General features: G+C 53.3%; 3 protein-coding genes across 5 annotated transcripts in view; 2 read left to right on the top strand and 1 right to left on the bottom strand.

Moving 5' to 3' along the window:
* Nucleotides 1-1,406, top strand: part of RPS18 (ribosomal protein S18) — a 5,000-nt gene extending 3,594 nt beyond the window's left edge. The window contains exons 3-6 of the mRNA XM_017889263.1: nucleotides 692-778; nucleotides 861-962; nucleotides 1,072-1,163; nucleotides 1,288-1,406. Of these exons, the coding sequence (XP_017744752.1) occupies nucleotides 692-778; nucleotides 861-962; nucleotides 1,072-1,163; nucleotides 1,288-1,363 (357 nt within the window). The 3' untranslated portion in view covers nucleotides 1,364-1,406. The remainder of the gene's footprint in view (nucleotides 1-691; nucleotides 779-860; nucleotides 963-1,071; nucleotides 1,164-1,287) is intronic.
* Nucleotides 1,407-1,970: 564 nt separating this feature from the next.
* Nucleotides 1,971-9,061, top strand: B3GALT4 (beta-1,3-galactosyltransferase 4). The gene is made up of 2 exons (XM_017889258.1): nucleotides 1,971-3,885; nucleotides 8,582-9,061. The coding sequence occupies exon 1, from the start codon at nucleotides 2,287-2,289 to the stop codon at nucleotides 3,436-3,438; it is 1,152 nt and encodes a 383-aa protein (XP_017744747.1). The 5' UTR covers nucleotides 1,971-2,286; the 3' UTR covers nucleotides 3,439-3,885; nucleotides 8,582-9,061.
* The window catches only part of WDR46 (WD repeat domain 46), a 10,517-nt gene continuing 3,517 nt past the window's right edge, over nucleotides 3,980-10,979 (bottom strand). For 2 of the 3 annotated variants that reach the window (XM_017889255.1, XM_017889257.1), the window contains 4 exons: nucleotides 5,252-5,565; nucleotides 5,007-5,101; nucleotides 4,621-4,716; nucleotides 3,980-4,485 (listed from right to left, as the gene is read on the bottom strand). In XM_017889255.1, coding sequence (XP_017744744.1) covers nucleotides 4,147-4,485; nucleotides 4,621-4,716; nucleotides 5,007-5,101; nucleotides 5,252-5,565 — 844 coding nt within the window. In that variant the 3' untranslated portion in view covers nucleotides 3,980-4,146. The remainder of the gene's footprint in view (nucleotides 4,486-4,620; nucleotides 4,717-5,006; nucleotides 5,102-5,251; nucleotides 5,566-10,979) is intronic. The other variant, XM_017889256.1, reaches the window with a different exon arrangement.

Raw genomic sequence — 10,979 nt, 5'->3', positions numbered from 1 at the left:
AATCAGAGCCTGTAACTCGTAAGACTCTGGTTTACTGCATCAACTTGGAGAGGCAGGCCCCTTGTTCTCCTAAATGCAAGAATCAGAAGGCACTTAGTGACAAATACATAATGCTGAGCAATGAGGAGAAAACCCTGCTTTCAAAGGGTTGTCTATAATAAATTCTGTGTTCATGATTCAGTCGTGCCCCTGAACAAAGTAAACTTTTTTTTTTTTTTTTTTTTTTTTTTTTTTTTTTGAGACGGGGTTTCTCTCGCCCAGGTTTGAGTGTGGTGGTGTGATCTCGGCTTGCTGTGACCTCCGCCTCACAGGTTCAAGCAATTCTGCCACAGCCTCCCAAGTAGCTGGGATTACAGGCACCCGCCACCATGCTCGGCTGATTTTTTTGTATTTTTAGTAGGGTTTCACCATGTTGGCCAGGCTGGTTTCAAACTCCTGCCCTCAAAGTCATCCGCCCACCTGGGCCTCCCAAAGTGCTAGGATTACAGGCATGAGCCACTGCGTGCGGCCCAAAGTTAACCTTCTATCTAATGGTTTATATCTGGAAAGGTGGGTGAGGAAAGGGTGACCTAGGGGATTGCAAAATAGATTATTGCAGATCCTACCTTTGTGCGCTTTTTGAATAATGAGGCTATAAAGGAATTTAAAAATCAGATTGAACCCTAATTCCGAAAACCCTCACTTCATTCAGGGTGTGGGCCGAAGATATGCTCATGTGGTGTTGAGGAAAGCAGACATTGACCTCACCAAGAGGGCGGGAGAACTCACTGAGGATGAGGTGAGGACAAGGAAGGGGGCTGGGGGTGGGGGTCAGCCTCAGAAAGGGGGCCATGTAGATCTGACCTTGTCCTGCCTGCCAGGTGGAACGTGTGATCACCATTATGCAGAATCCACGCCAGTACAAGATCCCAGACTGGTTCTTGAACAGACAGAAGGATGTAAAGGATGGAAAATATAGCCAGGTGTGTACTGAAATGAGGGCAGGATTAGAGGAAGGGTGGAGGATCCTGATAGAATTGGGCATAGGTGGTCAGGGGATGAAACATCCCTTGCCACCTCCTCTGAATCCAGGTCCTAGCCAATGGTCTGGACAACAAGCTCCGTGAAGACCTGGAGCGACTGAAGAAGATTCGGGCCCATAGAGGGCTGCGCCACTTCTGGGGGTGAGTGAGGGGTCTCATCTCCCTGCCTACCTCGACTCACAGCATTCCTCCTACTCGCTCTTCCTTTTCCCCAGCCTTTCTTTGTGCTGTGTATGACCTATGACCCTTCTCTTTTTACCTGCAGCCTTCGTGTCCGAGGCCAGCACACCAAGACCACTGGCCGCCGTGGCCGCACCGTGGGTGTGTCCAAGAAGAAATAAGTCTGTAGGCCTTGTCTGTTAATAAATAGTTTATATACCTATGGCTTCCTGTCCTTTCTGTCCATTCTAATAGGGAATGATAAAGTGCTGGGTCCCTTTTCCATTTAGAGCTGCCCTACTCAGTTGCCCACACAGTGCTATTGGTTTTAGCAGTGGTGATACTGTAGACCCTTCTGTCTCCCTATGTGTAGCTAGTGATGTCCCTCTCTGTAAAGAGAAATGTGAGGGGAAAACAATTCCCAGCCTCAAGGGGGTGACCCAGGCCAGTTTAGAGACCAATCCCCTGGGGTTGGTGTGCAGCATGGTTGTGGAGTGGGTAGCTGAGCCTAGACAGTTGCAGTTCAGGTGGGTTTGCCGGTCCTGGTCACTCTGGGTTTTTGTTTTTAAAAAAGGGGTCATCTAGTTAAAATCTTTGGGGCTGTGACCAAAGCAACAAAGGCAAAAACACAGATGTTGGTTATAAAGGGTGTGGTCCCCCTGGTGGAATACGTGGGTGGGTTGGGATGGGGAGTGGCTGGACAGACCGGTCTCGCTCCATTTGGTGCCACTCCACCCTCCCGGGTTTCCGCGCCCTGCCGCGCTGCTCCGACGCCGCTTCCGGCGGGGATGGGAGCGCGCAGCGCGGAAGCGGGTGGCAGGCCGGCCGCCAGGGCGAGGCGGGGGAGGGGCCATGAGTGCCGCAGTCGGCCAGCCATGGAGCGGAGCTTGCTGGCGGCGAGGCCGAGACAAGGTAGCCACCCCCGCAGCATGCCTCGACCGCGGTCCGCACCGCCTTCCCCCGACCCCCAGGGTAGGCTGGTCCCGGTCGCGCGCTCAGCCCTCCGCATCCCAGGCGTGGTCGGTTAAATCCCGGCCGTGACCCAGGCCCGGGGAGCTAGTCTCCGCCCTTCGCTCTCCGGATTCCCCTTGGAGTGCGCCGCACCATGCCGCTCAGGCTCTTCCGGCGCCTGCTCCTCACCGCTCTGCTGCTGGTGATCGTCTGGACCCTCTTCGGGCCTTCGGGGTTGGGGGAGGAGCTGCTGAGCCTCTCACTAGCCTCCCTGCTCCCAGCCCCCGCCTCACCGGGGCCGCCCCTGGCCCTGCCCCGCCTCTTGATCCCCAACCAGGAAGCTTGCGGTGGTCCCGGGGCTCCTCCCTTCCTGCTCATCCTGGTGTGCACGGCACCGGAAAACCTGAACCAGAGAAACGCCATTCGGGCCTCGTGGGGCGGGCTGCGCGAGGCCCGGGGACTCAGGGTACAGACGCTATTCCTGCTGGGAGAGCCGAACGCACAGCACCCCGTGTGGGGCTCCCAGGGGAACGACTTGGCCTCGGAGTCAGCAGCCCAGGGGGATATCTTGCAGGCCGCCTTCCAGGACTCCTACCGCAACCTCACTCTCAAGACCCTCAGCGGGCTGAACTGGGCTGAGAAACACTGCCCCATGGCCCGATACGTCCTCAAGACGGACGATGATGTGTATGTCAACGTCCCCGAACTGGTATCAGAGCTGGTCTTGCGAGGGGGCCGTTGGGAGCAATGGGAGAGAAGCACGGAACCCCAGAGAGAGGCTGAGGTTGGAAATGAACAGCAGGAAGGAGGCCAGGCCTTGCACAGCGAGGAAGTGCCTCTTCTGTACCTGGGCCGGGTGCACTGGCGAGTGAACCCCTCTCGGACACCAGGGGGCAGGCACCGTGTATCAGAGGAGCAGTGGCCTCACACCTGGGGCCCCTTCCCACCCTATGCCTCAGGCACGGGGTATGTGCTCTCAGCGTCTGCTGTGCAGCTCATTCTCAAGGTAGCCAGCCGGGCACCCCCTCTCCCATTAGAGGATGTCTTTGTGGGGGTAAGTGCCCGACGAGGAGGCCTCGCCCCAACACAGTGTGTCAAGCTGGCTGGTGCCACCCACTACCCGCTAGACCGGTGCTGCTATGGGAAATTCCTGCTGACGTCCCACAGGCTGGACCCCTGGAAGATGCAGGAAGCCTGGAAGCTGGTGGGTGGCTCTGACGGGGAAAGGACTGCACCCTTTTGCTCCTGGTTCCAGGGAGTCCTGGGCATCCTGCGGTGTCGAGCAATAGCCTGGCTTCACAGCTGAGAGTGCCTGGGGCCACAGGAAAGGCAGGAACAGGACCTTCTCTCTCCCAGGCCCAACGCAGGGGCCCTCACTGGCTGCAGCTGATCTGTTTCCTCATACCAGATCCTCAGTCTCACTAAAGACAGGGATATGGGAGACACCCAGGGGCCTGGCCCGCCAGCCTGAAAGATGGTCATCAGGAAGAGAAGAAGAAAAAAATGCTGCAGCTGTTCTCTCAAGCTAGGGCAGAAGAGGGCTGTCAAGCTCCTCAATAAACTTGTCTCCACTTCTTCTTCGAGTGCAGTGTGGTCTTCACCAGGACCCCCAGAACAACACAAACCTGGAGACCCCAAAGGCTGCCAGACCCTGCTTCATGGGAAGGACATCTCCAGGGACATGGGAGAGAGGACAGCCTCTCTGAGGAGGAAGGCCCCTAAAAGGCAAAGCTAAGGCCACAGCAGCCACAAGGTATGGGGGTAGAGGCAGGACACACTCCTCTGATCCTAGAATGGCCTCATGCTGGGCAAGGGGGAGGGGTCCACAAGATGATCCAGACACATTATCCAAAAAATTGCTTTCCTCTTTAATACCAACCCACCCCAGGAGCCAGCTGTCCACCCCCAGTTGGGGAAAGGACCACAGTGCCCCACCTCCTTGTTCCAGGGAACACTCTTTTCCCTACAGGTGATCTTGGGGAGAGACGGTTCCCAGGCAACCCTGGAGTCTGGCTCAGCGCACAAATCTGTCCAGGGCAGATGGCCGGGCCCCCGTGGACTTGGCCTTCACTTCCTTATGCCGCTGCTGCTGCTGCTGAAGGCTCTGCCGGACCTTGTCCTGGGGACCGGAGAGGGGGAGGACACAGGGACAGTGAGAAGTGGCAGGCTGACAAGGGCAGAGGCACAAGCAGGAGGGTGCAGCCTGTGGAAGGCCCGGCCCATCCCAATACTCATCTACCCTGTGTTCCTCATCCATGACCTTCCTCTTCCTCTTCACCAGGCTTGCTGTGGAGCTGCGGCCCTTCTGCTTTGGCTTTGGCTGGAAGGGAGCCTTAGCCTCCGGGTCATAGCCCTGAGGGAGGGGACAGGAGTGAAATCTGTTACAGCCTCGGTCGGAGTCAAAGAACTGGCAGCACCCACCTGCTGGCCACACTTCTGGCCAGTGGGGGAGAAGACAGGCCTGGGCATTCAGGGGCCTGCTGCATACCAGCCTCTCTATCCGCTCCTTCTTTCCCTGCTCCAGAGAGATGACATCCACCTTGGCCAGGGCTCGTGGGTCAAGACAAATAAGCTCTGCAGGTACCTGGGGGTTTCACAGAGGGATAGGACTCAGCAAGGAGCCACAGGAGGGTAGCACCAAAAAGGGAAGCCAGGAAGGCTGCTGAACCCCTCTATCCAGGACCCCCAGCATGAGACCTCAGGATAGCTTTCTCTACCTCCAACCCAAAACCACATGCATACCTTCCCCAGCAGCAGGGGCCTCACAACCATGCTGCACACCAGCCAGCAGGGGAACCTCACCTTCTCCAACAGGGGGAACCTCACCCTCTCCAGGAGGGGGGAGCCTCACCCTCTCCAGAAGGGAAGCCTCACCTTCTCTAGCAGGGCCTTCACCTCCCACTCCTGGCGTTGCTTCCGGCTTCTGTAAGGATTACTCTCCAGGCCATCAAAGTTGGGCTCACCGGCCCCTGAAGGGAGGGAGGGAGGAGCATGGAGCCGTAAGGAAAAACCTAAGTCCAACAGCTCCAGCCCAACTAATCCCCCAGCTTCTGGATGTCTCGGGCCCAAACTTCCACCCAGAGTTCATTCACTTCAAGCCCCATCCCTGGCCCACTCACCAGGGACCAGCATGCTGGTGATGCCCCCACTGTGCCCCACCCCTAGCACATCTTCAAAGGGGCAGAACTGAAGGCCATGCACAGGGCCTGAGAGCCGGTGGGTAAGGTAGGGCTGTTCAAGGGAGGGTGGGCTGGCCTTGCCCTGCCCTGCCCAGATGTTGACAACGTCACCCATTCCCGCCACCAGCAGTCCCCTCTGGGAGAAGGCCAGGTGTCCTGCTCCATGGGGCAGGGTCCGAGTGCTCAGAGGCTGGTAGGTCCCTCTCAAGTCAAAGATCTTCAGCTGGTGGTCTAGGCCAGAGGTGGCCATGTACCTGGTGAGAGAAGAGGGATCAATTAATCTGTCAGTAAATGGGTTTACCAAGCAAGCTGTGGCCAAGTCCAGGCATCAAGTCTGGCTGGGGAGAAAAAGATTAATAGTAATAACCACTACCATCACCCTGAACACTCCACAGGCATCCTCTTGGTTAAGCTGCACACAACTCTGACTATTTTTATTTCCCTTTAAGAGGTGAGGAAACTGGAGCTCCGGGAAAGGAAAGCTAGGTCAGTGGATGGTCAGGCCTATCTCTTTAGCATCTGCCTCTCATCTGCTAACACCACACAGCCCTCTCAAGACACGGGAGACAAAAGGAGCACCCACACGACAGGCTGCACCTAAATGTGATGTCCCTCTGTACACACATGCAGCACACAGCCCAGCAAGGGGAAAGAGCATTTGCAGTGGTCAGAAAGGCTTCATAGGAAAGGTAGGATTTGACCCATTCTAGGTAATTCTCAAAAAAGTACAGGAAAGAGATACACAGCAGGTTCAAATGCATTGACACCAGAGTGTGGAGACTGAGAGGGAAGCAGAGGTTATGTTAGCAGGATGGCTGGGAAACATGGTCAGGAAAATCAGGAGCGGAAAACTTGTGGGGTTTCTTTAAAGTCAGACCGAGGACCCACAGCTCACAATCCCAACGTTGCTCTCTGGCAATGACAAATCACAAACTGAAGGCTCCAAGGACTTGAGAAGACCTACTCAGGAAGTGGTGAAGCAACCCATGGCCTGCCCCTCTGTGTGCTTTCCCTGGAAGGAGGGAGGGAAGGTTGGGACCAAATCCTCTCCAGGAATCATGTACTGCATAAGTTGTTTACTTTCAGAAGTTGGAGTTTCTTTTCTTTTTTTTGAGACAGGGTCTCACTCTGTTGCCCAAGCTGGAGTGCAGTGGTGTGACCTTGGCTCACCGCAGCCTCTGCCTCCCTGGTTCAAGTGATTCTCGTGCCTCAGCCTCCCAAGTAGCTGGGATTACAGGCATGTGCCACCACGGCTAATTTTTGTGTTTTTAGTAGAGTCAGGGTTTCGCCATGTTGGCCATGCTGGTCTTGAACTCCTGGCCTCAAATGACCTCAAATGACCTCCTCTGCCTCCTAAAGTGCTGGGATTACAGGTGAGGTTGGAGTTTCTAAGTTCAAGTTATTCCTTGAAGAGGGAAGCTGAAGGGGAACCAGCCAGGTAGGGGATGTATGTTTGCCAAGAGGCCAAGGACTCTCTTTTGCCTTGGCTGTGAACCCAGAAGAAGGGAACTAAAGAGTTTTTATGAGCAGAGACTTGCACAGTGATGGAGCCCAAGGGAGGCCCAACTGGATACTTCCGACAAGATAATCAGGGCCCTGACTTGACCACAGAGAAAGGCCATCAGTGCAAACCAGGAATTACCGAGCGCTCCTGGAACACGGGGTCACATCCTTTGGTGAACTAACAACTCAAGGATGCATGCTGGCTCTTCTCCCCTCCACACACCCATCTATAGGATCCCCTGGGTAAAGACCAGCCCGATGCCAGATGGGAGTCTGGGCCATACTACTGTACTACTAAACCTGCAAGCAGCAGTTCGGCTCTGAGAAGTCAACCCAATCCAATCCTAATGCAGGCTACCAGAACGCCTCTTATGAAAGATGGTCGGCTTCATCGCTGGAGTCCCCGTGGCCTATGTGACAAGCTCCTGAGAAGGACCAGAGAAAAGCAGGGATGGGCTGAAGATCACAAGGACCAGAGCTGTTCAGCATCAAGGTGTTGATTAAACCTCAGGCCTCAGCTAACTAGTGATTAAGCGCTAAGCAGAGGAGTGGCTGACCCAGGTAGCCCATGGAGGGCAAGCTACAGCTTTGGCCCAGTGGCCCAGAGATGGCAGAAACCCTTGGGCAGGGCTTCCGACTCTCCTAGAGCCAGGCTGGTATAGATATGGAGTAAAAAGGGCAGAACCAAATCACTTGTTCACAAAGATACAATTACAGAGGCCAGGCTGGGCGCGGTGGCTCAAGCCTGTAATCCCAGCACTTTGGGAGGCCGAGACGGGCGGATCACGAGGTCAGGAGATCGAGACCATCCTGGCTAACATGGTGAAACCCCGTCTCTACTAAAAAATACAAAAAACTAGCCGGGCGAGGTGGCGGGCGCCTGTAGTCCCAGCTACTCAGGAGGTTGAGGCAGGAGAATGGCGTAAACCCGGGAGGCGGAGCTTGCAGTGAGCTGAGATTCGGCCACTGCACTCCAGCCTGGGCGACAGAGCGAGACTCCGTCTCAAAAAAAAAAAAAAAAAAAAAAATTACAGAGGCCAAAGAAACAATTACAGAGGCCAGGAGCAGTGGCTCAGGCCTATAATCCCAGCACTTTGGGAGACCAGACGGGCAGATCACAAGGTCAGGAGTTCGAGACCAGCCTGGCCAACATAGTGAAATTCCATCTCTATTAAATATACAAAAATGAGCTGCGCGCAGTGGCACGCACCTGTAGTCCCGGCTACTCAGAGGCTGAGGCATAAGAATCACTTGAGCCTAGGAGGCGAAGGTTGCAGTGAACCGAGATCGTGCCACTGCACTCCAGCCTGGGTGACACATCAAGACTCCATCTCGAAAAATAATAATAAATAAATAAATGCATCACCTGGCCAGTCATTCTCAAAAACCATAGCCATGGCCAGGTACTGGCTCATGCCTGTAATCCCAGCACTTTGGGAGGGTGAAGCAGGTGAATCACAATGTCAGTAGTTCAAGACCAGCCTGGCCAAGACGGGGAAACCCCGTCTCTACTAAAAATTTAAAAATTAACCGGGCATGGTGGCGGGTGCATGTAATCCCAGCTACTCAGGAGGCTGAGGCAGGACAATCGCTTGAACCCCTGGGGACAGAGGTTGGAGTGAGATTGCACCACTGCACTCCAGCCTGGGTGACAGAGTGAGACTCTGTCTCAAAAAAAAAAAAACCATAGCCACAAGTTTTTATACCTAAAGGGTAACTGGAGCACCACACCAAGGCAGGCTCAATGATTCATCCTTTTATCTCCAGAACTTCAGCACAGAGCCCTGCCCACAGCAGATGCCCAGTGAATACCTGACGAAAGGAATCAGAGGAAAATACAAATCAGAGAGAACAGCTGTGGAAAATGCAGATACTCTCTCAGGAACAGCAGAAATCCAAAGCAGACACCACCTCTACCCCTCACATCAGCCAGACCTGGAGAGAACAATCATCTTGAATGACAATGATGAATACAGCGCTCCCTATTTGCTAAGCACTGTGCTAAACTATATGCCTTAACTCATCTTAATGTCTACAACAGCTTTTATAAGGGCTTTAAACTAGGGCTTGGTAAACTACTGTCCATGGGCCAAACCTGGCCCATCATCTAGTTCTGTATAGCCCACAAGCCAAGAATGGTTTTTACATTTTCAAGTGGTTGAAAAAAAATCAAAAGAATATTTTGAGACTGTGGAAAACTGTATGAAATTCAAATTCCAATATCCACAAATAAAGCTTTATTGGAACATGGCCACTCACTATTTACTTACACCGTGGCTGCTTTTGCTCTACAACACACAGCCGAGTGGTCATGACAGAGACTACGGCATCCTGATTTGCACTCCTGCTTTGTACACTACAAGTCCCAGTGACACAGTCATAAGTGCTTCACAGCATTCTGAGCACCTCACATATCACCTGTCATTACCTAACCGTGTGAAAAGAGGTTTTCAAAGATGAAATACATGAAATCTCTACAGATCAGCATAAACATTAGTATCTACAGTCAAATTTGATCATTTGGAACACTAACTTTGTACATGAACTAGGCAAAATGTTATCCTCAAAAAGACAAATTCAGTGCTTCCCATTAGTAGATCTGTATTACACAAATATCATATTTATTATTATTTTTTAAGACAGGGTCTCACTCTGCTGCCCATGCGAGAGTACAGTGGGATGATCACAGCTCACTGCACCCTTAACCTCCTGTGCTGAGGTGATCCTCCCACCTGAGCCTCCTGAGTAGCTGGGACTACAGGCATGCACCACCACACCCGGCTAAGTTTTCTATCTTTGTAGAGACAGAGTTTTACCATGTCACCCAGGCTGGTTTTGAACTTCTGGGCTCAAGCGATCTGCCCACCTCAGCCTACCAAAGTGTTAAGATTACAGGCTTCAGCTACTGTGTCCAGCCTCATATTATGTTTAACTTTTTTTTTTTCTGAGACAGAGTTTGCTCTTGTTGCCCAGGTTGGAGAGCAATGGCATAATCTCGGCTCACTGCAACCTCTGCCTCCCAAGTTCAAGCGATTCTTCTGCCTCAGCCTCCCAAGTTGCTGGGATTACAGGCCCCTGCCACAACACTCGGCTAATTTTGTGGATTTTTAGTAGAGACAGGGTTTTGCCATGTTGGCCAGGCTGGTCTCGAACTCCTGACCTCAGGTGATCCACCCGCCTCAGCCTCCAAAGTGCTGGGATTACAGGCGTGAGCCATTGCACCTGGCCATATTATGTTTAATTTTATAACTTAAAAATGTGTGGGCCGGGCGCAGTGGCTCACAACTGTAATCCCAGCACTTTGGGAAGCCGAGGCGGGCAGATCACCTGAAGTCAGGAGTTCAAGACCAGCCTGGCCAATATGGTAAAACCCCGTCTCTACAAAAAAATGCAAAAATTAGCTGGTCATGATGGCAGGTGCCTGTAATCCCAACTACTTGGGAGACTGAGGCAGAAGAGTTGCTTGAACCCGGGAGGCAGAGGTTGCAGTGAGCCGAGATCATGCCACTGCACTCCAGCCTGGGAGATAGAGCAAGACTACATCTCCCCAAAAAAATAAAAAAAAAAAAAAAAAAAAAAAAAGGTCAGGCGCAGTGGCTCACGCCTGTAATCCCAGCACTTTGGGAGGCTGAGGCGGGCAGATCACTTGAGGTCAGGAATTCGAGACCAGCCTGACCAACATGGTGAAAGCCTGTCTCTATTAAAAATACAAAAATTAGCCAGGTGTTGTGCTGGGTGCCTATAGTCCCAGCTCTTCGGGAGGCCAAGGCAGGAGAATCACTTGAACCTAAGAGGCGGAGGTTGCAGTGAGCTGACATTGCGCCATTGCACTCCAGCCTGGGCGTCAGACTGAGACTCCATCTCAAAAAAAAAATTGTGGGCCGGGCGCGGTGGCTCAAGCCTGTAATCCCAGCACTTTGGGAGGCCGAGATGGGCGGATCACGAGGTCAAGAGATCGAGACCATCCTGGCTAACACAGTGAAACCCCGTCTCTACTAAAAAAATACAAAAACTAGCTGGGCGAGGTGGCAGGCACCTGTAGTCCCAGCTCCTCGGGAGGCTGAGGCAGGAGAATGGCGTAAACCCGGAAGGCGGAGCTTGCAGTGAGCTGAGATCCGGCCACTGCACTCCAGTCCGGGCGACAGAGCGAGACTCCGCCTCAAAA

This window comes from Rhinopithecus bieti, unplaced genomic scaffold (assembly GCF_001698545.2).
Source record: "Rhinopithecus bieti isolate Rb0 unplaced genomic scaffold, ASM169854v2 scaffold_19200, whole genome shotgun sequence".
Classification (NCBI taxonomy): Eukaryota; Metazoa; Chordata; class Mammalia; order Primates; family Cercopithecidae; genus Rhinopithecus; species Rhinopithecus bieti.
Note: the sequence above shows the minus strand (reverse complement) of the source record. Positions and strands in the feature narration are given on the sequence as shown.

Coding starts and splice junctions, on each gene's coding strand:
- B3GALT4 (XM_017889258.1), top strand. CDS start 2,287: ATGCCGCTCAGGCTCTTCCGGCGCCTGCTCCTCACCGCTCTGCTGCTG.